This window comes from Panthera leo, chromosome B3 (genome assembly GCF_018350215.1).
Source record: "Panthera leo isolate Ple1 chromosome B3, P.leo_Ple1_pat1.1, whole genome shotgun sequence".
NCBI lineage: Eukaryota > Metazoa > Chordata > Mammalia > Carnivora > Felidae > Panthera > Panthera leo.
Window position 1 is genome coordinate 114,772,471 of NC_056684.1, and position 27,534 is coordinate 114,800,004.

At 46.0% G+C, this 27,534-nt stretch overlaps 1 protein-coding gene across 5 annotated transcripts in view; it reads left to right on the plus strand.

The window, feature by feature from the left end:
- Positions 1–27,534, plus strand: part of SUSD6 (sushi domain containing 6) — a 97,312-nt gene that overhangs the window by 33,913 nt on the left and 35,865 nt on the right. For 3 of the 5 annotated variants that reach the window (XM_042943623.1, XM_042943626.1, XM_042943628.1), the window contains exon 2: positions 11,579–11,779. In XM_042943623.1, the coding sequence (XP_042799557.1) occupies positions 11,659–11,779 (121 nt within the window). In that variant the 5' untranslated portion in view covers positions 11,579–11,658. Of the gene's footprint in view, positions 1–4,027; positions 9,150–11,578; positions 11,780–27,534 lie in introns of those variants that run through there. The other 2 variants (XM_042943627.1, XM_042943625.1) reach the window with 2 other exon arrangements.

Sequence of the window (27,534 nt, forward strand, 5' to 3'; positions counted from 1 at the left end):
GGACACCAAGAGAGGGAGACACAGAATCCCAAGCAGGCTCCAGGCTCTGAGCTGTCAGCACAGAGTCCGACGTGGGGCTTCAACCCGTGAACTGAGATCATGACCTGAGCTGAAGTCAGACACCTAACCCAACTGAGCCACCTAGCCGCCCCCCAGTTTTAATATATGTGCTGCCAAAGCGAGCACCATGCTTATTTCCAATTTGCCTGCTAGACCTTTCTACATGGATATCCTTGAAGTGTCTAATTCAGCATATCCAAGAATTACCTGAACTCCGTTCATTACATTCGTCCCCCAGATCTGCTCCTCCACCTGTGTTCTTTTTCTCCTTTGCTGGCTTTCACCAGTCACCCCATCACTTAGGCCAAAAACCTTGGCGTCATCCTTTATTGTTGTTTTTACTCACCCCATCCTATTTTTGGCATCTTCTACAGCATTTGGCACATCATGAAAATTGAATGAATAAATAAGAGAAAAAGTTTATTAATTTCATCTGAATTTAATTATAATTTAGCTAGCACTTTGGCCTTCATGAAGCTGAATACCTCTGATTACACTCTAACTTTTGGGAAGGGCATCTGACTTTTGGCCACATTCAAATTCTATTAAGGAGAAGGCAGTTTTTAATTTAAAACAGGAACACTTTGTGGAAGGGTTAGTCATTATTAGAAATGGGTGGATTGGCCACTGTGCTATCTTTTAGGGCTGCTCTAAGGAGCTGCTATCAGTTAAAGATGAGGTGGGTGAAGTCAGACTGTACTGGCTCATGAGGGCATTGTCCTTGGTGTTCATGGGAGTAGAGGCAGTGTGTTGTGGGTGAACTTGCCACATGCTATGGGTTTAATGCAGGAATAGGTAAGACTTTTCCATTGGGGAGGGTAGTATGCCTCCTTGCAACTCACTGATGGATTTCCTAATAGTATCCTAGTGTTTGTAACATAAATGCTGAGGATATGTTTGTAACTATAATGCTTTACCAAGTTTATTTTCTTTTTCATCTAGCCCCTTAAAAAAGAAAAGAAAAGAAAAAAAAAGAAAAGAAAAGAAAAGGTGGGGCACCTGAGTGGCTCAGTCAGTGAAGTGTCTGACTTTGGCTCAGGTCATGATCTCACAGTTCCTGAGTTTGATCCCTGCATCTGGCTCTCTGCCGTCAGCACAGAGCCCACTTCAGATTCTCTGTCCCCCTTTCTCCACTTCTCCCCGACTTGCACTCTCTGTCTTTTTCAAAATAAATAAGTAAACTTTCTTTAAAAAAAGAAAAAAGAAATGGAGACAATGACTTAATCATATGGGGCTTAGTCGGTTGAGTGTCTGCCTCTTGATTTCGGCTCAGGTCAGGAACCCATAGTCATGGGATCAGGTCCTGTGTTAGCGTGGAGCCTGCTTAATAAGATCTTTCTCTCTCTCCCTCTGCCCCACTTGGGCACCCTCTCTTTCTCTCTCTCTCTGTCTCAAAAAAAAGAAATCATAGGATGTTGGAGCCAGAGAAGCTCTTCAGGTAGTAGTCATCTAGCCCAACCCTGACATGTTTTCAAAAAGTAGCAATAGTAATAATGATAGCTGGTAATAATTAGAATACCTAACATGTTTGACAGTTCACTAAGTTCCAGGTATTATGTTAAGTGCTTTACATGCATTTCCCCATATAATACTTACCCATGAGGTAGCTGTTATTAGTGCTATTTTATAGATAAGGAAACTGAGGTCCAGAGCAAATGAATAGCTGCATTGGAGTTAAGTATGCTGAAGCAGCTATTGTGCAGAAAGATGAAGCATCTTGCTTACTGAAGGTCAAATTTTCCAGTTACAGGCAGAACATGAGTAGAATGCAAATCTCCTGACTCTGAACTCAGCATATATTTTTGTTTTGAGCTGAGAATTCATTCTTTGTGGTCATTTGTGTCTCGTTTCTTATTCAGTCCCTTTTAGTTTTAGTGAAATTGAACGAAGTAGAGGAAAGGATGGTTTAGAGTTAGGGTTTTGGTGAGTTTTTTAAAGTTTATTTTTAAATAGGCAGCCTTCCCAGACTGACTGGGAATGTAGCAGAAGGCCTGAGAACCAGGAAGTGACACAGACCTGTTTATACCATCCCATTTGGAGGCCTTTGGGAAGTGATCCACAGAGATGGTAAAAAGTAAATATAACTGCATCAGGCATTTCTCTTGGGTTTGCTATTTTTGACCTGGAGGAGGTGTTTCCTGCACAGCTATGAGTACTTTGGAAACTGCAATCCTAGAGCCTAAATATCTTGATTGAAGGTATATACATAGGTATTTATTTCTCATTACCAGACAGCAGTCAGTGGGGCCTGGCAGACAAAATTACCACTTATTTTTTTTTCTTTTGGTCTTTCTCTCTCTGCCATCCTTTTGGTGAATTGCTCTTCCATTTCTTTGTCTTTCTTTATAATTAGCACTGCGCATGCAATCTGTCCTGAGAGCTCACTAGGTATGTGCATGAGCTTCACGGTCCAGTTCAACCTTTCTTTTCCCCCTCCCCCTGTTCCCACTCAGAAGTCACTGTTCCTACCTCCTCTGCATTCTCATAGCACTTTTGATTTTTATTTATTTTGTTCATTTTTTTAATGTTTATTTTTGAGAGAGAGAACGAACAAACAAGCTGAGGAGGGGCAGATGGAGAGGAAGACACAGAATCCGAAGCAGACTGTAGGTTCTAAGCTGTCAGCACAGGGCCCGATGCAGGGCTCGAACCCATGAACTGTGAGATCATGACCTGAGCTGAAGTCAGACGCTTAACTGACTGAGCCACCCAGGCGCCCCCTCATAGCACTTTTTTTTTTTTTTAAATAGCCATTTTATTGGGCTCTTATAACACTTCCATGGTGTTATATAGATAAGCTTATAATTCCTCTCACGTAGACTGTGAATTCCTTGAGAGTGGGGAATTCATGTCTGTGCTGCACTTCATTTCTGTGATCACCCAAGCCTTGCACTGAAGACAGCCAGTAAATATTTGCTGAATTGCAGTATAGTCACTGCAAACACCGAGCCGTAAGAAGTCAGATTTAGCAGATCAGCTTCCCAGACTTTATTTGTCCAGTGGGTATTGAAGCCTGCTCCACTTAGCTCTGATAGGAACCAAACAGAGGGGTATGATGACACATAGATATGTCTCTGGGGTCTGTGAACCAATTACAGCCCCTTCTGCCAAGCATTTGTTTTGCTACCTGGCCCAAACTTCAGGATTTATGCCCCTTTCCCCTCCTGTTTTATGTCTGTTGAGACTTTGCCATCTTTTATTTCCTACACAAATTATGTCTTTTGGGTTTATCTTTTTTCCTCCTTCAGTGAACAAGTAAATGTTGAGTGCTTTGAGGCACAGAAAGAGGCAGAGTTGGTGGTCTCTGCAGGAATTTATTATCTGCAGTATATGCAACATACAGCAGTTAAGTAACTGAGCAGGCCTTGGGGAGGGATATGATTGGTTGTCCCGTTCATCGCTCAGGCAGTGATGCTTTGGGTTCAGAAGGGCCTTCCATGTTTATGGGCTCAATTGATGCAACTAAACTTTATCTTGTATTTGGACAACAAAAAAACAGGGAGCCCTTTGCAGTAGGAAAGCAGAGAAGGATAGGCTTTTGGCCCCTTGGATTTCATTTATCTGTAGAAGAGGGGTAATGGCACCTATTTAATGAGGTAATGAGTGTGTGTATATATGTAATAAACATGTAAGCTCGGTGCCTCATCCTTCCCTACTACACGCTCAGACTAGAAAACTCCTGTGTCCCCCTGGACACAAATATTGCTTTAGTATAATCACATACATAATTATTTAATTTTGCAGGAAGGAGTGCTAAGTTCCTTAAAAGATACATTTTTTATTTTTTTATTAAAAATTTTATTTTAATGTTTATTTTTGAGAGAAAGAGTGAGACAGAGCGTGAGTGGGGGAGGATCAGAGAGAGAGGGAGACACAGAATCTGAGGCAGGCTCCAAGCTCTGAGCTGTCAGCACAGAGCCCGACGTGGGGCTCGAGCCAGTGAACTGCAAGATCATGACCTGAGCTGAAGTCAGACACTTAACCGACTGAGCCACCCAGGTACCCCCAAAGATAGATTTTTAGAACTTCATGGAGGAGAACCTTGGAGGTTCACCTGTTGGCAGTTCTTTCATCTAAACTAATTTGTGTTTTGAGCGTAGTCTCAGGACATATGTTTCCAGCCCAGCTGAAACAGTGCCCTTTAGGAATCCAGTGGCTGCTCAATCAGAGCTGGTCAGAGCAGGAAGGGGCCTTAGCCAGCACTGATTTGAGTGCCCACTGTTCCATACACCATCCTGCATCCTTCACATTTATCTCATTTCCATCTCACAACAACCCAATGAAGTGGGTATTGTGTATCCAGTTTATAGATGGGAACTGAATGATTTGCCCTAGATCACCCCACTAATAATATCCAAGCAGAGCAGAGATTCTGGCCCAGTCTGCTAGAATCTTTCCACCATCCCAGTCTGCCTGAGAAATATTTAGTTGAACTGTTTCATTTTACTTATGAGGAGACAGAGGCATAGGGAGGTGGTGTGATTTGTCCTAGTTCAGCCCATCAGTTATTGGTGAAGCTGGGACTAGAGAAGCAGCGGTTTCCTGCCTTCAGGGTCGGAAATTTACTGACTGAGCCAAGTCCCTGCTCACAGCCACTCTGCCTTCACTCTCCTTTTTTTTCTGTCCTGTCTTGAGTCTGTGTGTGTTATTTTGTTCTCTTCAGTCCTTCTCTCTTTTCTCTGGGCCCGTACAGCTCTGCAGTGGTCCCTGTGTGTGACGCAGGCTGTGTCTCATGCGCGCGCACGCTTGTGTGTGTATGTGCGCATGTGTGTGTGTGCACGTGTACACGTGGAGGCTGGGTTTTTTTGTTGTTGTTGTCAGACATTTGTTATTTTTGGAAAGCACTTTAGGAACACTGTGTACAAATGGCCTATACAAATGTGCTGATGGATTGATTAAGCTCTAAATGGGAAAGTGGAGTTTCCTGAGTTTGCTGCAGTGCAGAGGGAGACAGATGCTAGGATGGGTCTTGGAAGATGAAGGGGGAGAGGACTCCTCATGCAGAACATAGAGGAAGGATTTAACATTTGTTCCTTCCAGTTAGTACTTTTGTTTACTTATGTTTTTGGAGAAAATATTCCTGGGCCCCTCCTATTCCCTAGAAGACATTCCAGATTCCTTAGAACTGAAAGGGCATTCGGGGATCATCCAGGCCCACCCCCTGAAGACCAGGAAGAATGACTGGTTGGTGGAGCTGGGACCTAGAGCTCTCTTATGCATTCAGGTCCATGCTGCAGTCCTTCTGCTGTTAGGTTGGAGACTGTTAAAGAGAAGGCTTAGGATGGGGGTGGGGGCAGCTTGTCTGCTGATGTCCTGCTGTCTGCAGCCTGATGAATACGGTAGGGGGAAAGTGTGACAACAAGAGGATGTAGCTTCTGGAGAAGCCAGACAAGGATACAAAGAATATCAAGGTGATTCAGAAAAACTGCTAACACCTACCCTATTCTGGTTTAGGTGGCTTATGAGGAAAGCTGAGGGTTATTTTGGTATTTCTAGGAGGTGAATTTTAATGAGTTTGACTGTGTCTTTTGGGCTTTGGAGCTGGAGATGAAAAGGAAATGGATAAGGTACTGTTCTGGCTGTCACGGATCTTCAAGTCCAGTAGAAGAGTTTGTGCCTGTTGAGGCCCTCACATGTTAGTGGCACAAAAGGAAGGGGAAGATACAGGGGTTAGCAAGATTGGAAGGAGTCACAGGGGGGAAAAGTAAACTAAAGACATCTAGAAGTAACTTCATTTTTTCATTTTGGAAGCAAGAGTGGGAAGCATTAGGATCTGATAAACGTTTAGATGTCTTTTGCTGCCGTGGCCTAGCTATTTCAGGGTGAGTGGGAGGGAAGTGGGGGAGACATGGAAGAGAAGAAAGGGAGCAGGAAGAGAGGCCTTCTGGCACGTTAGCCACTTCTCTTATCAAACCCTCTGGGAGACTTTGGACTTTGCAGAGTTAGGACTTCCTATCTTTACACTCTGAAAGGTAATTAACTGGTTAAATTCTGGTCACATTTCATGAACTATTCTTTGTCTTCCACCGTCACGTAGCAGCACTGGGGCTGGTGAAGTCGGTTCATGGAAAAAAACCAGACTTTCTTGTTCCAGACTGTCTACTACCACCATCTTCTTTCCCGACTAGATCTGAGGCAAGAAAAGGATTTTGTTGGTTTTACCCATCTAGTTTCCTCTCTTAACTAATGGAGAGATGGGTCATAGTTTAGGAAATAATCAGTCCTGACAATTACATGGAGACTGAGGCTGATCTCCTAGAACTGTAGAGAAACCTACTTAGCACCTGGGAGCCAAGCTTGACAGAGTCAGGACCCTTGTCTCACAAAGGAGAGATCAGTAGAGTGTGACATGACCCTGCCACTCCAGGAGGACTGTGACATTCTCCAGGGTTAGGCCCCAAGGCAACCAGGCACATGGGCTGAGGAGGTCTGGGCCCTCAGCTGTCTTGGGGACAGGGTGCTGTGGTGGTTTCATGGCTGGCCCCACCTGGTGCTGCTGCTTCCCTAGTCTGTGAGCCATTTTTGAAGGTGACTCTGAGGACACCTTCAATCTTTTCAGGCTCTTTGGTTAACCTGGAAGCATCTATGGCAACGATACGCAAACCACGTGAACTTTGGGTTCATGTTACAGGTTGTCCTTTACTCCAGAAGCCTGTCCTGTTTTCATCGTCATTTTTTATGAGCAGTTTCTCAGACCTCTGCTGTGTTGGCTTCTAGGCCAGAACTGTAGATAGAAGGACCTGAGTCTTTTCAGTTTATAGAGCTGTCCTTTGTATTTTGTCCTTTTTGAGCCTCATTAGAGAGTAGAGAGATATTTAAAGCAAGCAACAACCCCGTTTTATAGATGAGGAAACAAGGCAGAAATGAGGTAACAGAGGCAAAAATGAGGTAAGTGGCTTCCCCAAATCAGAGCCATGGATCATCACAGAGGATCATTTTGAACAGGAAATGAGTGTTCATGACGTTCAGCAGAGCACAGTCACCCTGCTTTTAATGTTCTGAGTTCACTGAGGGGGAAAGACCAGACACTGACCTTGAGGGGCTGACATTCTAGCTCATGGGGTCTCTTTCTACCACACACTGTTGGGGTGCAGCCATGGTCCCAGGAAAGATTATCAGAAAAGGATGAATGCAGACTTTCCATGACTCCTCTACACCCCATATTTTAGAGGGGAAACTGGCTGCTGGAGGAAGGGTTGTGTGATACACAGAGAAGCTTGGATGTTTGGAGAATTCTGTGGCTGAGAGAGACCGTAGAGCCTTTCTTAGATGTGCAAATGGAAGCCAGGGAGACCAGTCAGCTGTTTAGTGGCAGAGATGGGACTGACATGCAGCCTCAGGCTTTCTCTTTTCTTTCTTCTCTCTTCTTACCTCTAAGTTTAAATGTGACATGCCTTGTGAGGGTGGATAAGTGCCATCTTTAAAGACGAGGCTTAGTTCCAGGCTCCTCTTTAATCATAACTTTTTCCCAATATTTTTTGTGGTAAAATACACATAAAATGAAATCAATCATCTTAAACCAGTTGTAAGTATGCAGGTCAGTGACATTAAGCACATTCCCACTGTTGTGCAACCATCACCACCGTCCGTCTCCAGAACTCTTGGCATCTGGCAAAAACGGAACTTTGTACTTGTTAAACACTAACTCCGCATTCCTTCCTCCCCCAGCCCAGACAACCAGGATCTACTTCCTCTTCCTCCTCCTCCTTCCTCTTCTTCCTCCTCTTTCCCCTTCCCCTCCTCCTACTCCTCCATGTATTTCTCTAGGGATAATGAATATCTAGTTAATTTTTTCTGAAATGTTTTTCTTTTCACTTGCTCTAAAGCCACAGTTCAAGTCCAGGTTTTATTTTATTTTTTAATTCTGTGTTTAAAGCAGATGCCTTCTTAAAATGATAAGATATGTATAGTGTGACCTTTTCTCCACAGTAGCCAGGTTCTCCCATTCTGAGCAATACCCTGGGGTCACAGGGCTTCGCTTTTCTCTCTATTGTTTCTGAAGCACTAACTCTTGGCCTAGCCTTGCAAGTAAACACTCCCACTGACTACCCTCTATTCTCTATTCATCTTTTCTCTCCTTTGCAAAGCCCCCATCGTCACTACCCCATCTGTCATGCACTTGATCAGGTGTTAGGCTTCGTGGTGGAATTGGTCCTTTGGCCCAGGGAGCTCCTTAAGTCAGGGGGAGGAGTCCGTTGTTTCTCTCAAATAAGACAAAACAGGAGCTCCTATTTGTGTATCTTTTTCCTAATTCTATATTGGCTCCTCCCCACAGTATTCATGAGTTTGGCAGGCATTTGTTCACTGCCTTCAAGGAGCTTTGAGTCTGGTGAGGTGAGACAGATAAACATGTAGACGCATTAACCTGTTAGAGGTACAGTCCTAGCAGGGTGCTCAAGACACTTTGGGAATAAGAGGGGGTTAGTCCTACTGGAGGTGGGTGTGGTGTGAAGTGTCAGAAAAGAATTCCTCCAGGCAACTCTTGTGCTGAGCCCTAAGAGTGACTATATTCCTGGTAGGAGGAGCAATCAGGTTTATTTGAACATCAGTCCGTATGTTGAGGGAGGAGACAGGTGGTCTACTGGAACACGTGGCTACATTAATTTTACTTTACATTTTATCTGTTTGAATAGGTAATGCATGCACAAGGTACAGTATACTCAAGGACATTAAAAAGGAATACATATGGCGAAAAACGAGTTATTTCCCTATTAATTGCTCACTTCTCCACCCTGAAGGCAATTATTAGCTACCGATTTCTTGTGCATCATTCCAGGCAGAGATTTTCATGGCATGCAAGAGTGTGTGTGTGTGTATCCCCTTTAAAAATACATGCAGCCTCGCAAGTGGCTTTCTTCATGTACTGATTGTGGAAGTCATTTCATATATGAGGACAGACTAGACCTGCCTAGTTCTTTTTAATTTTTTTAGTAGGCTCCACACCCAGCATGGAGCCCATCACGGTGCTTGAACCCAGGACGCTGAGATCAAGACCTGAGCTGAGATCAAGAGTTGGATGCTTAACCGACTGAGCCACTGAGGCACCTCCTGCCTAACTCTTTTTAGACCAGTACGTGGTATTTTGTTAGGTGTGTGTATGACCACTTGTTTAACTTGCCTCACTTCAGTCTTTTGCCAGTACAAAGAATTCAGTGACTGTCTTGCATCTATATCATTGCTCATGCGATTTTTGAGGACGGATTCTAGAAGTAGAACTGATAGGTTAGAGAATATGTGACAGATATTGTCAAATTGCCCTCGAAAGAGCTCCACGTTAATGATACTAAATTTAAGATCCTTTACCACTTGATGCCCCCCACTTCCCTTCCTCTAAAATCCTTGCCACAGTGCTCTTCCTAAATGAATTTGGTCTTATAACTCCTCTGTTTATGATCCTCTAAGCTGTACATGGTTTTCAGGGTAAAGTTTGACCTCCTTGGCCTAGCCCTTAACTCTAGCCTCTGCCAAGCGTGCTGTGCTCCCATTGTTCTGTTCCACTTGTATTTGGTACCTTCTTTTTCACTAAACATATGCACTAGCAGTCAGCATCACCTCCTCTGGGGAGTCTCTCTTGGTTACCTTCACTTGTGCACAGAACACCTAAGCACCACTCTGATCCAGCCCCATCCATTCACTATAGAAATATTTGTTGTGCACGTGCTGTAATGTGGCCCAACCACGTGTTATTCTCAATGTTGCCTTCAGGGGGTGATGACTGCCTGGTACAAATACCTGCTGTGGATGAATCAAAAATGACAGCACCCATTGCTAACTGGACATATTGTTGAACCTCTTCTGACCTTGGGTTTTGGCATCTCCTGAATGAGGAGGTAAAGCCTGATGACCTCTAAGATCTCTGCAGCTCAGCCTTATTACTAATTACAACAGCAACAGCAGGCAGTATTTACTGAGTACTGGCAAAGTGCCAGGAACTGCCAAGTGCTTTGTCTGATCCTAATCCTTACATCAAACCAACGAAGACATATGGTTACTGCTCCCATTTTACAGATGAGGAAACTGAGGCTAAGAGAGTGATTTGGCCACATGGTCATAATAGAGGACACAGATTGGAATTCTGGCATTCTAACTCTGCTGTTCTTAGCCACATAAATATATACACATTCCACACATTTACACACACACGGTTTTGCGTACTGTTTGTACTGTTTTCGGTCACTTACAGACTCCACCCCTAGACCTCTTCATGAACCATCCCTTTTCTACAGCTTTAAAGGCTCAAGTTGGAGTCTGGGTAAAAGCTGTGGACAGAAGACTGCTATAGTCACAGCTACTTAGGGGTAGTGAGTAAGGACCCAGTGGCTAGCTCATGCTCATTGAAGGCCCTCCTAGCTGCTTTTCCTTCATGCTGAGGTAGCTCATGTTGCTGTTTGCAGTAACTCTCTTTAGAAGGGGATGTAGGCCTGAGTCAAGGCTTCAGACATGGATTAAAGGCAGGTCTGTTTAATATCCCTGGCAGAGTCTCAGAGGCATCCTTTATTAGGGTTGTAGATGGCAGGCTCCCTTATCTATTTACATAAAGCCTTATTAATGGAGAAGGAGGTGTGTATGGAATTTAAAAAGGGAGTATAATCTTATTATTTGAAATACTTGTTATAAACTAGGGTAAATAAAATCAAATGACTTAACTAAAATATAATAGGCCCATATCATAGTGTATCATCATCAACTCAGCTGCTTCTCTGAAGGCTTATAGAAAGTAATCCCTTAAAGTCTTAACCCCTGATACATACATTTTTTAAAGACCCTGGTTCCTACTCTTCTGAAGTCATCGTCTGAACTAGAGTGGGTGGGGGTGCTAATTAACAGTCACAGCCCGTCCTCTCCCAGTCCTTGTCAGGGACACCCAGCAAGTGTGGCCTCTTGGGGTCACAGGTGTGTCAGGTGAGCCTGGAGTAATTGGTCCATTTTTGAGATTCATGGCTGTGGAGTCAGCGTCAGATCCTCAGGGGCTCATCCGGCCTCTGGCAGCTGAGCAAGCCTAGCCGTGGGCCCTTGGCTCCCGCAGCTGCATTCCTTCTCTAGGCGGTGTATTTCTCCCTTTAAGACACGTGTTCTCTATTTTTTTTTCCTTTCGGTCGGTTGAACTCGCTCTGAGTCCAAATGGCAAAGGCAAAGCCTGACTCAGGGGTGTAGCATCTGTGTCAACAGCTGCCTCTCTCTCCTCTTCTCTGTTGGAGGCGGTGGGGGCAGAGCCTGGGCAGTTGCTGAAAGTTCTGCCATGCCTGACAGATTTCCAGGTGAGCTTGTGTTGGTCTCCTCGTCCTAGAGCGAGGATCTGGCTCCTAGATGCTGACACTGATGGCAGCTTGCTGCAGGCCTCGGCATTTCCCCACATAGGAGTTGAAAAGCCACTTATGTGCCTGTCCCTTCTGGCAGCAGGAATTCAGTTACTAGCATTTTGTATGTGATTATGGCTTCCTTGCTACAGTGCCTACTTGCAGCTAACTTAGGGCCAAAGTTTTCACTTATGTCCTTGTTTTCTGTTTTTTTTTTATAGGTAAATCTACCCGTGGCTGACTTTAGAATTCTTCTGGCTTTTAAATTTTTTCTTTTTAAAATAACTTGGACGGATAAAAGATGTGCCATGGCAGGATAACACCAAAGAGCACCTCAGCGTTGGCCGTGGCCTCCGCGGGACATGGAGTGTTCCTTCCACTGGTGATCCTTAGCACCCTCCTTGGAGACGGACTTGCCTCAGGTGGGTCCCCGACTGCCCCTGTGTGGGAGGGAAAAGACTCAGTACCATTGTTTCTCCCAAAGGCTGGGATAGGGCACTGTCCATCTAGCGGGAAGTTGCAGGGAGAGAAGAGGGTGGAGGTGGGCTTTTGTGCCGTGGTATAGCTGGGGGGGGCCAGGCCTGGGGGTGTGGCATTAAGGGGCCTCTTGAGTCACCTGGGAGACGGGTGTGTAGGAACCTGCTGGGCTGACATTGTCGCCCCTTTCCCCCGCAGCTGGAGTCACCAGGCAGGATGGAGGGATTCAGAACACGATATTCAGCAGGGTGCACGTTTTGGAATCAGACTGCCTGTGTTCTGAGTCTAGTCCCATTGCTGGCTCTGCGACCTGAGCAGATCTCCTTACCTCTCAGCTACAGAATCGGATAAAAGTAGTACCTACCCTGGGGGGGAGGGGGGGTGAAGATTGTCTGAGATAACACAGCAAGCACTTAATGATTGTTAGCTTATTGTGTGTTTCTTGTCTTTTTATGTTTTTTTCTCAGAATAAGTACAAAGTTGAGGTGTTGTAATTTAATGAAAGGAGGACCTGGTCACTGACACTATAAACTTCGTGATCCTGGACAAGCCACTTAGGCATTCTGTGGCTTAGTTTCTCCATTTATCAAATGAGGGGGGTTGACCCAGATACCTTTAAGGTCCTATCCACTTCTCTCAGTTTATACTTTCATAATTCTACGGACTTTTCTGGTTGAAGCTGATGGGCTGCAAGAGCTGTAGCAGTGGCTAGAGATGTAGCCATGAGCTTGATCCTTGTTGCCTTCTGCTGTGCTCTGAAGACCCTTCTTAGGTTCTCTTCATGTGGTCCTCTCGACCTGGCGTCCTTTTTAGAAAGCACATATTCTGATGTGTACCATAGGCCTCTGGGTGACGCTAGAGAACCTGCCTCTGTATCTGCAAGTACCAGTAGGGGTCTCAACTAATTATGAATGAACTCAACAGTAGTGGGGCCCCTACCAGTCTTCATTAGATACATTTATACGGCAGTTTTCTTTGGACAGCATTCCCTGGAGAGGGATCTCAGGTAGATTCTGGAAGGGGACTTGAAGGATGAGAGCAGTGTGGTATAGTGTGGCACGTAGAGTCCCCATACAGTGCTCTTTCTCATTCTTTCTTTTGAACACTTGATTATTTTTTCTAAGTTTATTTATTTATTTTGAAAGAGAGAACGTGAGCAGGGCAGGGGCAGATAGAATCCCAAGCAGGTTCTGTGCTGTCCGTGCAGAGCCCATGCGCCATGAGATCATGACCTGAACAGAAATCAAGAGTCAGGTGCTTAATTGACTGAGCCACCCAGGCGCCCCCTCTCATTCTTTTTCTATCAACCCCTGCCACCCGCTTACGCGACACATGAAGATAATGGTGCAGTCTCATCTAAGCTTTTTCTTCTGAACTGTTGAGAAAAACAGTTACCCATTTGTTGTTGCATTATAGTCTTTTCCACCACGCACGTGCAGATTTCCTCTTCTGCTGCCTCTTCTTTACTCTGTTCTGACACTTAAACCTTTCCCACAAAGCATAACACCTCTTTGGCTGTGAGGAGCCCCTGGCACAACCAAGGAGGCCACTACTAATGATTGAGACCCCACAATGTAGGCCTCATGACTATATATGAGATTTCAAAGGAAAAGAAGGCCAGACTACACCAGTTGTGCAACCAGATGAAGCAGGGCTTACGTTTGCAGGGCATATAAGCCAAAGCCAGAGGAGGCCTCTAGAAGCTGTAGTCACAGAGCCATAGAATATAGAGATCCTGCCTTATTCACCACTGTATCTCCAGAGCAGATGTTGGCAAGTGACAGTCCATGGACCGAATCCTTCCTGCTGCTTTTGTATGGCCTGTGAGCCAAGAATGGTTTTTATATTTTTAAATGATTGGGGAAAAAAATCAAAAGAATAATATTTCATGATACATAAAAATTGTGAGCTCACATTTCAGTGCCTATAAAGTTTTATTGGAAGATAGCAGTGTTTATTCTTTATATTTATGAATATAAATATGGCTGTGTTTGTGCTGCAGTGGCAGGTGTTGGATGGTTGTGACATAGACGGTTTCACCCCAAAGCCTAGACTTTAAGATATTTGACCCTTTCTAGAAGAGATTTGCCACCCTACCCCTAGACGCGAACAAATAGTGCTCGATAAGTATGTGCATGAATGGAATAACTGTCAGAGCTAGGATTTTAGAGGTCATGCACTTGCCTAGGGTCCTAGGGCCCAGGCTCCAGAACCTGACCTAGTGCCTAGTATGCTACCAAGACCACCTTCTTCCAAGGCTCCACTAGGGGAGCTGTCTGGTCGTGTGACCTGGCAATTTTAAGGCAGAAGGTCTGCCTTTGGTGTCTGAGGCCTCTAACTTCCTTAGCTTCATTAAGCCATTCCGCCTACTGCCACCCTCCTTTTTATGGGCTCCACCTCTGCCTCCTCCCATTTCCCACCCCATTTTCCAACTACCCACACCTTCCCAACTTTCCACCCAAGGTCTGAATTCAATTATCAGGAACTGATGGTTTCAGACTGGCTGGATAAAGGGATTATTATTCTCCAATGTGGAAAAATGTATGTCTGTAGTGTGGGCTCAGAGCAGGATGGAAACGTTGGCTCTGTAGCTTTTTTCCCCTCCCCCATCTGCAAAGAATCCTCCCTTCCCTGCAACCCCCAACCCCCCAAGTCTTTTCTCCTTCCCATAAAACATGTGTACTGGCACAGAGCAGGATGCAGGCAGTGGAAGGGGTTTTACCATTACTTAGATCCAGTGCCCCAAGTTGCTGCTGGTTTTTTCCCTCTCTGGAGTGGCTTCTCGGTGAAGAAGGCACACACTCCTTGGCCTGAAACCCATAGCACACCTGCATGGCTGTGCCTGCCATAAGCAGCTTGCCAAGAAACCAGAGCTCTCAGATACTCTGAAGTTGAGGAAAGGCATGCCAGTTCAAAAAAAGTCCCCTCTTCCTCTTCGTGCCTACCTTACCTGCTCCTGTGGCTGCACTTGAACACTTATTCCAGAGGCATTGTAAAATGAGGTGCTTATAAAATACACAGCCTTTGTTACCCAGTGGGCTGTAGTCTTTGTGTGTACATACATACTCGTAACTGTGAGACTCCCACCAGACATACGTAAGTGGGTGTCTTCTGGGGGGCAGTTCATCTGTAGAGTCTCTGGTTATAAATTCCACAGTCACCCTTAGTCTTGGTCATAATTGCTTAGGTCTAGAAGAAAAGAATCATGTAGGAACAGGCACTTGAGCGTTCTGGGGCAGAGTTGTGCCATGATCGAGTTCAGTTTTCCATCTTGGTTTCTCTTATCTACAGTTTGGGATTTGGAGTTATAATGGAGAAGGTGTTAGGGAGGCAGTGGGTCCAGCTTCCCCCTTGGTCATTCCTTAAGCAGATATGGGGAAAATCATTGGAAGTTTCCTTTCTTGGAGTAGCAGAAGGAAGAGTATCTTACCTCTTTACACTTGGTCACACCATACAGGCAAAAGACCAGAATTGAAAATAAAATTATATGCATAGTACACAGCTTGCCTCTCTTCTTGAACCAGAGAGGAATCAGGGTCTCAGCTGTGCAGCAGCCTTTCCCAGATCTCACACAACTCCTTCCCTTTACCCAGGATCTTAAGAAACTTGCTTTAGGACCTTAGGCAAATCAGTTGACCTCTTTGTGTCTCCTTTAAAACAGAAATCGAATCCTTAAGGATGTTAGGTTGGTGTTGTGTAGACTAATAAAAATGATTGGAGGGCACCTGGCATATAAAATGTGTGGTGTAATTCCCAAATAATAACAACAACAGGGTTGGTATGTGACCCACTGTTGAGTCATGCTGGGCAGGAGACTTTATGCAGATGACATCCTTTGCTGTCTTTAAGAAAAAAAAAATGAAGATGCAAAGTCATTGTGTTGGGGATAAGGAATTGGGAGGAGGTGTCAAACTTGACCAGTTGAGGAAGTTTTGGTTACTTCTGGAAACCCCTTTGCCTTCCAGAAAGCTCATGTTTCCATAGTCTGATGGTCTCAACCCAGCTGGCTTGCTGACTCATGTAAAAAGCTTTTGATTTTCATTCTCTCCCTTTCCTGAGCATTTGCTGAAAAAACTCAGTATTTTACTTGTTTCTGATTTCCAACCCCAACCCCTCGCCCCAAGAGTGTTTCCATGACACTTTAGGCCATGTTAAACATCACACAAGCACCTAAAGCCATTTTAAAATCTCATCTGTATTTCTATGCAGCAGAGTGAGAAAGCATGGCAGTTAGTGTTCACTGAAGAGGGAAAACCTTGAGAACAAGGCTCTCAGGGGTGTGATACGGCTTTGGCTCTTCGTGTTGATGTGCTGGAGAGATGTTGACAAGTGGCCCTGGCTCATCTTGCATCTCTGAAGGGACCTGGAGTCAGAGATAATGTACACTGAGCTGAGAGGTGAGAATAGGCAGGAAGTTGACATGTACAGAGCATCATTTGTGTGTCAGGCTCTCTGTGTGTCATCCCATTTAAAGCCCTTAGGAAAGCCTGTGAGCTGGGTGGTCATGTAACCATTTTACAGATGAGAAACTAAGGCAGAGAGAGGTTACATAACCTGCTCAGAGACAGGCAGTTGTCTGTGGGGAAGCTGGCTTGGATTTGTGCCGAGTCTGTCTAACTTTGCTGCCCATGGTCTGCTGAGAACCACACTGCGTGTGCTGAGTGGCAGCAGGCTTCTCTGAGACCCATTTCTTGTGTCACCCTGTTGGAGCACTCGGGGAAACCTTCGGATGATTCTTTTGACAGAGGAAGAAAGACTCCATCTGTGTTTCCTCCCCTGGATAAAGGATGCAGGAGTCATCTCTGGGTTACTGTGTTTGCCTCTGTGGTGGTTTCTGTTCTCGTGTACTGGGACCCTTGATTGTTTGGTTCCCAGTTTAGGTACATGGTTTACCAGGGCGGTTCTATTCTTGGAAAGGAACAATAGGGACCACAGCAAATTGTTTGCTAAATGAGGATGTAGTTCCCAAAACATCCGCAGAGCATCTTCCTGTCGGTTGTAAACACTGCTGACAAAGTGATGTAATCTCTCCGTGGTGTAATTACCTGTGACTATAAAAAGACTTGGGGATTGTGGGAGGAGGCTGGATGGGTCATTATAGGGCTTGCTGAACCCTGGCATCTCAAAAAGACATTGAGAAATTACCCTCCTCAGGCTAATTGTTGTGCCATGTTTAGAACATTGCAAACACATGGTATCAGCTTTGCACTGTAACTTTTGAAGAACAGAAACCAGGAGTCCACCAAACTGAACACCTAAGTGGGTCTCAGTTGGGCTAAAGCTCTCAGTAAGCACAGACTCCACCTTTTAAGCAAAGGTGCCCTACTACCCTGGCCTAATTTGTGAGCTAGGATGTTATCCTTACCTGCCCAACTCCTGCAAAAGGGGCCACAGGGCACTTAAAAAAAACAACACAACAACCTAGGGTCAGCTTCCAGAGTTCTTAATTATTCTAGTAGGTTTGCAGATGAATCCTTTCATCACCTCTTACCCGCTGGGAGATTCCTTTCCTTTGCATCACTCAGGAATGTGAGCCTGCAGAGGGCATGAGCAGCCCTCACTCCCATTCCAGGTGGCTGGTGCTAGTATGACTGGCTCCCTGGAGTGTGGCCAGATCAGGAGTGACCTTGGCAGACCTTGTGTTTAGTGTTGAGGCCCCGAGGGACAGCAGCATTTAGAGACAACCTTTCATGCTGCTGGGTGAAAGAGAGGGGTGCTGGCTGCTGATCTCTCCTAGCCCTGTTCGTGCACCTCACCTGAAGCCAATGTAAAGCATGAAATCTGAATGTACCAGAAGATAAGGGTGAGATTATAACTATTTATTTAAAAAGTTTATTTAAGTAATCTCTACTCCCAATGTAGGACTCAAACTCACAACCCCAAGATTGAGAGTCGCATGCATGGTCTTCCAACTGAGCCAACCAGGAGCCCTAGATTATAACTATTAAAAAAGGATTGTCCCCTAGCATTTGTTCACATAGCTGTCTCTTGTCAGGTGGCATAGGATTCAACTCATAAACACCTTAAAATAGTAAATACCACCTGCAGTTCTCGTGGTGGCACTGAGGTCACTCATGCAGCTCAGGGTAACATCTATCTGTTATCCTTCAGGTCTGCCCCTTGCTTGTTTGTTGCTTTTAATTCCAGTGTAATGAACATGCAGGGTTATATTAGTTTCAGGTGTACAATACAGTGATTGACAATTCTGTACATTCATTGTGATCATCACAGTAAGTGCACTTGTAATTCCCTTCACCTCTTTCTTTTTAATTTTTTTAAATGTTTTTATTTTTGAGAGAGAGAGACAGAGCGTGAGCAGGGTAGGGGCAGAGAGAGAGGGAGACACAGAATCTGAAGCATGCTCCAGGCTCTGAGCTGTCAGCACAGAGCCCGATGCAGGGCTTGAATTTGTGAACTGCAAGATCATGACCTGAGGTGAAGTCATGATCAGCTAATGGACTCAGCCACCCAGGCGCCTCCCCCTTCACATATTTCATCTATCCCCCCCACTCGCCTCCCCTCTGTTAACTGTATGTTTGCTCTGTATAGTTAAGAGTCTGGTTTTTGTTTTTGTGTTTTGAGGTTTTTGGGGGTTTTGTTGTTCTCTTTTTTTTCTTTGTTTGCTTGTTTTGTTTCTTAAATTCCACTTACGAGTGAGATTATATGGTATTTGTCTTTCTCAGAAGACTTATTTCACTTAGCATTATATCCTGTAGATCCATCCATGTTGTTGCAGAGGGCAGCATTTCATTCTTTTTTTATTGACTCCTTGTTTTTAGAGAGGCAGTGTAGTCTGATCAAAAGCGTGGACCTTGGAGTCCAGTTGCCTGGGTTTGAATATTTTGAATACGGCCCCTACTCATAGCTCTCTGTGTTACCCTGGATAATTTTTCTGACCTCGCTGCCAGTGTTTCCCTAAAATGGGCATGATAATAGTGACTACTTCATAAGACTGTTGCAAGAATTAAATAAGAATGTATATATATAAAGCAGTTAGGACATGGCCTGGCATACAAAGACGTAATTTCCAAGTTGAAAGATCAGATTCTAGCAGCAGTTGCTACAGTCTGCACTTCTGCTGCCACACAGCTAGTTAATTCAGACAGACTCAAGGTTGGAAGGTGTACCTTGTTTCTTCTGTAGTCTTAGATTCTGTTTGATTCAATTCAGTACATACTGAGTAGAGTTGGCTGCATACTGCCTGAGTTATTCATAATTCATAAGTCCGTAATTCTCAAATACTTCCATGTTGGCATCTTGCATATGAAGACAAGGAGAAAAGGGCAGCAGTACCCCTTAGCAATGTTGTTGCTGGGGTAGGGGTGGGGGATCAGCTAGGTAATCTCACAGTAAGCCATTTGCTTCGGAGAGGGTCTCTTGTTGGCATTTCAGAGCCAGAGTTCCTCAAAGCTGCTGTTTGTTAGGAACCTTGGGAGTCATTTTGCAAATTAAAGACATTTTTCCTTTTATCAGCACCATGATGTGATGGGAGGAGGATTGTATTTTAAAAGATTCTTGGGGCGCCTGGGTGGCTCAGTCGGTTGAGCGCCAACTTCGGCTCAGGTCACGATCTCGCGGTCCGTGAGTTCCAGCCCTGCCTCGGGCCCCTGTGCTGACAGCTCAGAGCCTGGAGCCTGTTTCAGATTCTGTGTCTCCCTCTCTCTGACCCTCCCCCATTCATGCTCTGTCTCTCTCTGTCTCAAAAATAAATAAACGTTAAAAAAAAAAAAATTAAAAAAAAAAATAAAAGATTCTTAAACACATCTGGGAGAATACAACATCAGAATTAAGTAAGAACTCTCTTGTCTCCTCTCCCATATGGTAATCCTTTTGCCCCCTCCTACTTTTCTTAGCTATTTTGACAGCATTTCTTCTTTTAAGAGCCCTTTTCTACCTAGATTCATTTGCTTCCCCAGAGATGGGGATTTTCCCCATGTTTAGCTTCTTTGACTTGTTAACTCTGCCAGTAGCAGGTCTCCTAAAGTACAATTGTTTAATCGTTCAGAATTCTGGGAAGTAGTGCAGGGCAGATAAACAGGTTCTCTTCAAGATTTCTTCTTTGCAAAGCCTTTTTTTTTTTTTTTTTTTTTAATTCACAAAAGTATTTTAGGCATTTCAACCCAAGAGGGGAAATGTGTTTCAGGAAGTTATGGCCAAGTAGAAACAGGGTTATAAAATAACTGTGCTGTAGCCTTTGTTATTCTGAGTAACAAGCAACACTTTATGAAATATGAAAGGGCCTGACAATCAGTTCTTCACATGTAGGAGACACATGTCTCCTTGGGAGAGGACAGGACCTGTGTGTCTGTTGTCACTGGCTCGAGTTCTGACAGTTGGGCCTTGTTGACTCTGGCAGTGGTGGGAGGTACAAGAGAATGTTGTTGGGATTGTCACCCACCAGATGAGGAATGAGTGGGCCTGAGGAGCAGCCCAATAATGTTTACTGAGCACCGGTCAGGGAACAGTGAGGTGTGGCAGCAGATGGGAGAGAAGCCTTGGTTATTTCTGCTTCCCAGTTGATCTTAATACTTTGGGAAGGCCTTTGCAAAGGATCCTGTGGTGTCTAGAGCCGGTGTAGCCCCACTAAACCTCCTGATGACCATGCGTGGCTGCTCAGAATTGCTGCTTAATGGCCAATGAAGTTAGCTGGTGACTTCAGTAGGCTGTGTCGCTCTCAGCTTCATGACTCCTGGACAGTAGACCCCTTCGGCCTCTGATCTTTGAGGTCTTCTCCTATCATGACTCTCCAACTCAGATCTTGGTATGTAAGTGTTTGCACATAAGCTCCTTGAAGGTAAGGACAAAGTCCTTTATACATTTGCTTCTTTGCTGTAACCAGGCCAGTGATCATCCCAGGTGGACCCAACCTGGGAAAGGTACTCTATGGGGTGAGGGTCCCTCCCAGCAGGGCTGTGCAGAACCATGGCTTGTCCTGCACATGAGTAGAAAGCAGCCAAGTGCACAGCCCTGTGAGCTGCAGTACCCTGTGGGCCTCTGCACTGATTTATGGTTCCCCATAAGATTCCATCCCTAGCTTTCTGGGGAGTTAAGAACGGTGTGAAAGTGCCTCTGTGCCTTAGGGGATGCAGGTGGTGAGGCTCTTCTGAGGAGAAAGGGTGGGACTGGGAAGGCTGCCTAGAAGAGTTCATTGCAGTGTGCGGACTTTCAACTTGGGTGAGGAACTTTGAACCCACTGTGGGTGTGGGTCCCCTTAGGTGATGGGAGGGAGGAAAGGTAGGCTCTCTCCTGGGGAGGAAAGGTCAGGAGGAGGAATGCGTGCTGACTCTGAAACATTCCCTGACACTGGGGAGGGACCGGGAGGAACAGCTTGAATGGGTTTGGCTCCCCTTTCCCACCCATAACTCCGTCTACTCTGTACCTCAAGTCAAGGCTAAGGGGACTCCTTTTCCCTCTTTACCTGCACAATAGCACCTTCAGGCCTATTCTCACTCTTCTTCCAGTGGCTGCATTCCTGTGGCTGGAATCCTGCCTCTTCCCCTCCCTCCCAAACCTCTCATCATCCTTCAAAATCCAATTCAGTCATCTTCTCTATGAGGCACCACTCATCCCCTTACCAGTAAGGTTAATAGGGCCTGGGGGAAGGAGAGTAGGCTTTGTGTATGTTTCTTGAACGAACAGGCACTCCTAGTCCTTTCTCTTGAGGATGTCAGAGAGGTTTTCTGATGATGGACAGGATTCCAATTCCTAGAACCTCGACTATCTTTGATTTGAAGGAATTGGACAGTTTGTTAAGACTTCTGGGAATTGCAGCTTTGGGAAGCCCAAATCCTTTGTTCTGCAGATCATGTTGCACATACCCTATAGACCTGCTGCAAGGCCTCCCGACTCAGGGCTGCCGGGGCACATGCTGGCTTTGGTATTTTCCTAAGCACACTACCTCATTTAGCAGGCATGGGTTGACATAAGGTTGGCAGGGAATTCTAGAATGCCATGGAGGGCTTTCTGGGGCCAGGTACCGGACTGGATCGTGGTGGAAGTTCTCACGTGCAGTTGGGTTCTCAGGGTAAGCCTGTGAGGAGGGCACCTGCAGCCAGGAGCAGTGCTGTAGACCGGGAGGAGCCCGGAGCTGATGGTTTGGCACTCTGCTGTGCTCCCAGGCACTTGTCGATGCTCCTGCCGAGCGCCAGGACTATGCCAGCTGCAGTTCTGCATGGTGCGTGTCCTGGCCAGGGAAGTCACTGTACCACACGGGATGCACATGAGAGGGGTTCCTGGCTCAGATTAGGGGGGCCGTGGTAGCCTTTTCTGAGAGAGAGAGAGAGAAGTCTACACAGAGAGCTGAAGGCAAGTAGAAGCTAGCAGGTAAGGAAGACAAGATGGCAGAGTAGAATTAGGATTGTAGTCTTTGGGGCCAGAAAGCCTGGTTTGAATCCTAGCTCTGCCACTAACATGTAGTATAACTTTGAGCAAGTTTCTCAAAGTGAACATCCCTCAGTTTTCCTCTGTGTGACACTGGGATGAGAGCACACTGACTGTACAGGGCTGTGGTGTAGCATCATCGTTGCTGTTCTGTGGCACCTTGCCAGTGGCAGGGACAGCCAGCATGTTGGGGACATGTGTAGGGAGGACAGGGAGAGAGTCAAGTGTCACGTCTGCTCGCTTCCCTGACCTTTGCTTTGCAGCTTGCTGTGACACTTCTGTTGAAACTTCGGAAGTCCAGTATACTCTGTCCTCCAGACTGGCATGCCTCTTGCCCTGGTGGATGAAGGAGTGGTCTCTGCCTTGGTGAAGGAAGTTTGGAAGCTAAGGTTTCAGAAGGAAAATAAAGTCTAGCCTTAGTCTGAGGGGCCTTAGTCTTAGTCTTAGTCTAGCCTTCAGATTGGGCTGAACTTCACCAGCAGTGCAGTTTGGGGGAAGCATCTGGGAAGTGAGATGCCGCTGGTGGAGCACGTGCCTTTCCTGCTGAGTTGTTCCAGTTGAGGACGGGAGGAGAGGGAGTAGGAGGAAGGGCAACAACTCTGTGCTGGAGTGTCTTCATGATCAAAGGGTTAAAGAGAATACAAACACCAGTTAATGGATTCAGGGTTGAATGAGTCTAAACAGGGAAATAGGGCTGGAGGAGGGTATTGGTTTGGGTACAAATTGTGGAGAAGATTGGGGATGAGAAGAATGGCCTTTACGTTCCTATTTGCCCATAGGAACCGGAAGTGACCAGCTAAGTAAGGCCTGTTCCAGCCTGCTGGAGGGGTGGGGTCACTCAGGACAGGCCCCTCATGCTCTGCCTCAGCCCAGCCAGCGGGTGGGAGGCGTGTCTGACAAGGACCCCTTATTTCAGCCAGTCTGCCTCACAGCACAGGGTCCCCTGGGGGTCTAGCTCCAGTCTGGGAGGACTGTGGGAGGCTCCTAATTGATTTGGAAGGGAGAGGAGGGGAGGAGCGAGCAGCTGGCATCTGTGGCGTGCGGATGTTTTCCAGGCCTCTTCAGCTTGGATCAGAGCTGGGGTAATTGGAGACGTCGGGGTGAGGCTGTCTGTGATTTGATGTGTTTGGGGGTGCAGAGAACTGTTGTGACTTCCAGCAGAGAAGTGTCTCAGGTTTCTTCAGCGTGGCTGTCAGTAGAGGAGCTCCTTCTCCACATCGTTGTTCTCTGTACCTTCTGGTTAGGCGGTTCAGACGCTTTGAGGTCCCAGCCTTGGCGTTCAGAAATTCTGTTAGCGGTAATGGCAGACCCTGGCCTTGCAGGAAAAATGAAGATTGTGAATAATAGGATTAGATGAGGTAATATGTGTACAAGTGCTGGGTAAACAATAAAAGTCTGTTCTAATGGAAGGGATTATTATAATGTTCCTTTTTTTAGTCAGCATCTCTTCTCTGAATTGCTCAAAGCACTTGGTTGACACTAACTGGTTAATCCGTCATTTATCCCTGGATGGGAGGCTGGTATTTAATAGCCCCCTTTGTATACAGGATCAAACTGAAGTTTCCAACAGAGCCCCAAAGTTTGAAGCCCAAATCTATGGAGTCTGAATCTAAAGCTTGGGCCTCTGAATGTGATAATGCCTCATTTCTGGGAATAAAAGAAGGTGAAAGGAGAAAGGGAGAGATCATTAAAAACATCTAATGTTTCTTTTCACAGACAGCTAGTCAGGTCAGACAAGGTTGCCACAGTCAGGATTTTGAGAGACGTGGAAATCTGACATCCATTTTTCTCTGAGAAGCCACGGAGTCCCCGTTGAGAATTAGGCCTTGGTATATGCTAGAGAAGCAGCAGGCTAGTCAGTGTAGGTTTGGGACAAGGGACACAGAGAGGGAGCTGGCAGCGTTCTTAATTTTGTTCTGTTCAGGTTGTGCTTGCAGTCCTTGAAGTGCCAGGCTCTGCACAGCGGTTCCAGCTTCCTGGCACACACCAGTGCAAACCCACTCACTACTCCATCGTGTCCTGGGAGGCGTCAGGGCACCCATAGCAGGTGCTTGTTGTATTTTGCAGGTCTCAGGGGGAAACCCCGGGGAGGTGGGTTCAGAAACCTCCCTGAGTGTGTGGCCCAGGCCAGTTTTACTGCAGAACAAATGCCTACAGCCTACATTTGGTGGCATGGCATCTGGGCAGATCAGCCTGGGGTCAGTGCTGCAGTCAGGGAATAGCTTAGGCCTGCTGGCCCACCTTTCTCCCTTCTGAAAGGTCTCACTAGTCAGGAGCTAGTGAAGACAGGTCCCATTTTGTTCACATTGCTAAATATGGTCCCACAGGATCACCTTTCTTCCCATGCCCATGCTTTCCCGCCTCTGGTGAAGGCTTAAAGACAGTTTGTATATTTTCTTGCACACGGTCTTGAACCCTGGAAGCAAGAGAAGAATGTGCTGAGTTGGGAAGCTCCTTCTTCTAGTGGCAACTGCATGGTCTCCTAGGCTTGAGATTCTAGAGGTCATTCAGGTATGTCAGTTAAAAGTCACATACTTGTGAGAGAACCAGCAGGCTGAACCTTACGGGTTATATGCACCATTAGGTCTCAGATTTGAGCGTGCATTAGAATCTCCTGGAGAGCTCAGATTGCTGGGCTTGCCTCCAGAGTTTCTGATTCAGCAGGCCCAAGAATATGTATTTCTGCTGAATTCTTAATGCTGCTGCTGGTGATTTGGAGACCACACTTTGGGAACCAGTTTACACTTGGGGCGAACAAGCCCATCTGACCCTTTTCAGAGCAAATTTGGTAAGGTGGGAACAGGGGAATAGAGAGGTCTTGAACCCACTGTGAGGAGAGGTGGTGGTTCAGAAATAGAATGTTGCAGGCAGACCAACATAATTTAGAACCTGGAAAAAGTTAAGTGAGTAAGGGAGGAAGCTTACAGGGCTGTCACTTACCTTCTCTGAGCTGGCCCTGGTCCTTACTGACTGTCCCGCAGAGAGTGGGGGCCAGACGTGGTGAGCCTCTGGTTAGGTCACCTTGGGCATCCTCCCTCCACTTCTTATTCTGCCCTCCTGGGCAGCAGGCAGCTCTCAAAGTGTGCATTTTAGGAAGTCTCCACAGCTTGAGTTCTGTGGTATGAAGAGCAGGGCCCTAAGCTGGGGGTGCCAGGCATCAGCCCAGCAGTGCTTCTAAAGAACAGTAACTAAAGGCCCATATTTTGCTCAGGAGTGACGTGAGGGTTGGACTAGCTTTCCAGGGCCCTTTGAGCTCTGGGATTCTCTAATGTCTCTTCTGACAGCTTCTGCCCTCGCAGTCAGGAACTTCTGCTTGTTACTTTTTTTTTTTTTTTTTTTTTTTTTTATGTTTTATGTGCGTGAGAACTTCTGCTGATAAGCAATATTGATCAGATGCCTATCCAGAGACTGGCTTGCCAAAAGTGAAACTAGAGAAGAGTTTGGGAATTGGATTAACTTCTTTCTAGAGAGTCTCTGGGCCTCTGCCATTACTGTGTTGCTTCCGTAAGACCTGTGTCCAGAGAGGAATGACTTAGCATCCTTGTCCAGTCCTGATCCTTATATTCCACATTGCCACACTCGACTGCAAGGTCTCACAGGCTTTCTGTTCAGTTCCCATTTCCAGGGTGATCAGGATTGCTATTCCATATCCTCCACTGCCCGGCACGGTGCTCGCGGTCAGCCTGGGTAAATATTTGCTGGGTGGACAGAATAGAGGGTTGTATCCCTGTACCTCATTTCTTTCCTTCCATTTCTCCCCTCCTTCCAGCCTGGCAAAATTGTCTTCCTTTGCCCTTCCGCCTTTCCTTCCTCTGTGCTCATTTTACCTCCCCTGCACTCTGGCAGAGCGAGCCTTCCATATTTGTGTGTTGAGTGTGGTAGGGACTGGGGTGTGCCTGAGATCATGGAAGGCCCTACAGAAGCCATCTATATGAGGGGCACTTCCAGAGTGCCCCCGCCTTTGCCTTTTCCCTTTTCTCTTTGCCCACTTTTCTAGGGTAGCTATAAGTTACAGAATGTTTTCACCATCCCAAGGGGAATTTGTTGTTCTTCAGATCGAATTTGACCCCGTTTTCCGCCTTTATTTCCTGCTGTTTGTATTGGCAAACTAAAGGACTCCTGGCTTGGAAAGAATTAGCTCGTCTGCCTCAAAACCATTGTCTGGCCCTGTCTCTCCAGCCTCTGTCTGAAGGGGCGAACAGAAGATTTCTCAGCCTTGGCTAATTGTCACTTAGCCCCTCTGATCCTGCCCGGGTGGCTTTCAGGAAGCTCAAGCACTGAACAGCCCAAGGTTTTCACTGAAACAAGGAAAGATCGAGATTGCTTTCATTCATTTTAAGTGAAATCACCGGCCTTTTGATGATTCCATTAATTTCCTCCCTTCTGAAAACCCTCCTGTTAGTAGTAATTGGAAATCCTGCCCCTGTTTCTCATTTCCCCCCACTACCCTGCTTTAATCTGAGACAGCTGGCTGCTGCACTCTGCTTTTTCATTTGCTAGAAGAGTGGTTTGAAGATGATTTTAATGACAGGCTTCAACAGTACTTGCAGAAGCTGAGACTGTTTCTGCACTTAAGTTCTCACCCACTCGGGAGCCTCAGTCTTGCTCACCTGCTCCTATAAAATTTTACTTAGTTCTTGGTGTACAGATGGGAAGGAGTCCCCAAGGTCTCTTGTCCCAGGCAGTCTATGCAAACTTTTTATCACTCAGCGTTTGTAGACCACCTGTGGTGTGCCAGACACGGTTCTAGTTACTGAGTGTTTCCCTGGCACCTCCTTCCTGCCCTGGTGGGAGTGCAGAGGCCTAAGGAGGTGAGGTTGTAGCAGGTCGCTGGCTGCCCATACACCTTGGGAACTGTAGTCTCTGAGGCTTTATCTTTCTCTCTCTCTCTCTCTCTCTCTCTCTTTAACGGTTGCAGTTAAAATCACCTCTTAAGATTAGAGAAATAGCAGGGAGCAGTGGTAAAACAGCCTACCACTGTTGGCAGTTGACAACACGAAAAGCACTTTATTGTATACCACGTCCTGTTGGTGTTCTCACAGTAAACTTACCACAGCCAGTAAAGGATAAAGCTGGGATCTGAACCCAGGTCCTCCCATTTGTAAAGCAGATACTTTTTGTACTGATTATGTATGTTTTTAACATGACTTCCCTATGCCATTGTCTTTAGCATTATTTCAGCCACTTCAGCTGTTATATATACCCTGGGCCCTCTGCCAGGAACGGAGGGCCTCACATCTAATTGGGGGAAAAGGTAAGACCGAATACATCTTCATCCCCCTTGAGTGGCTCAGGTATTGAGTGCTATTGGAAAGAAAAT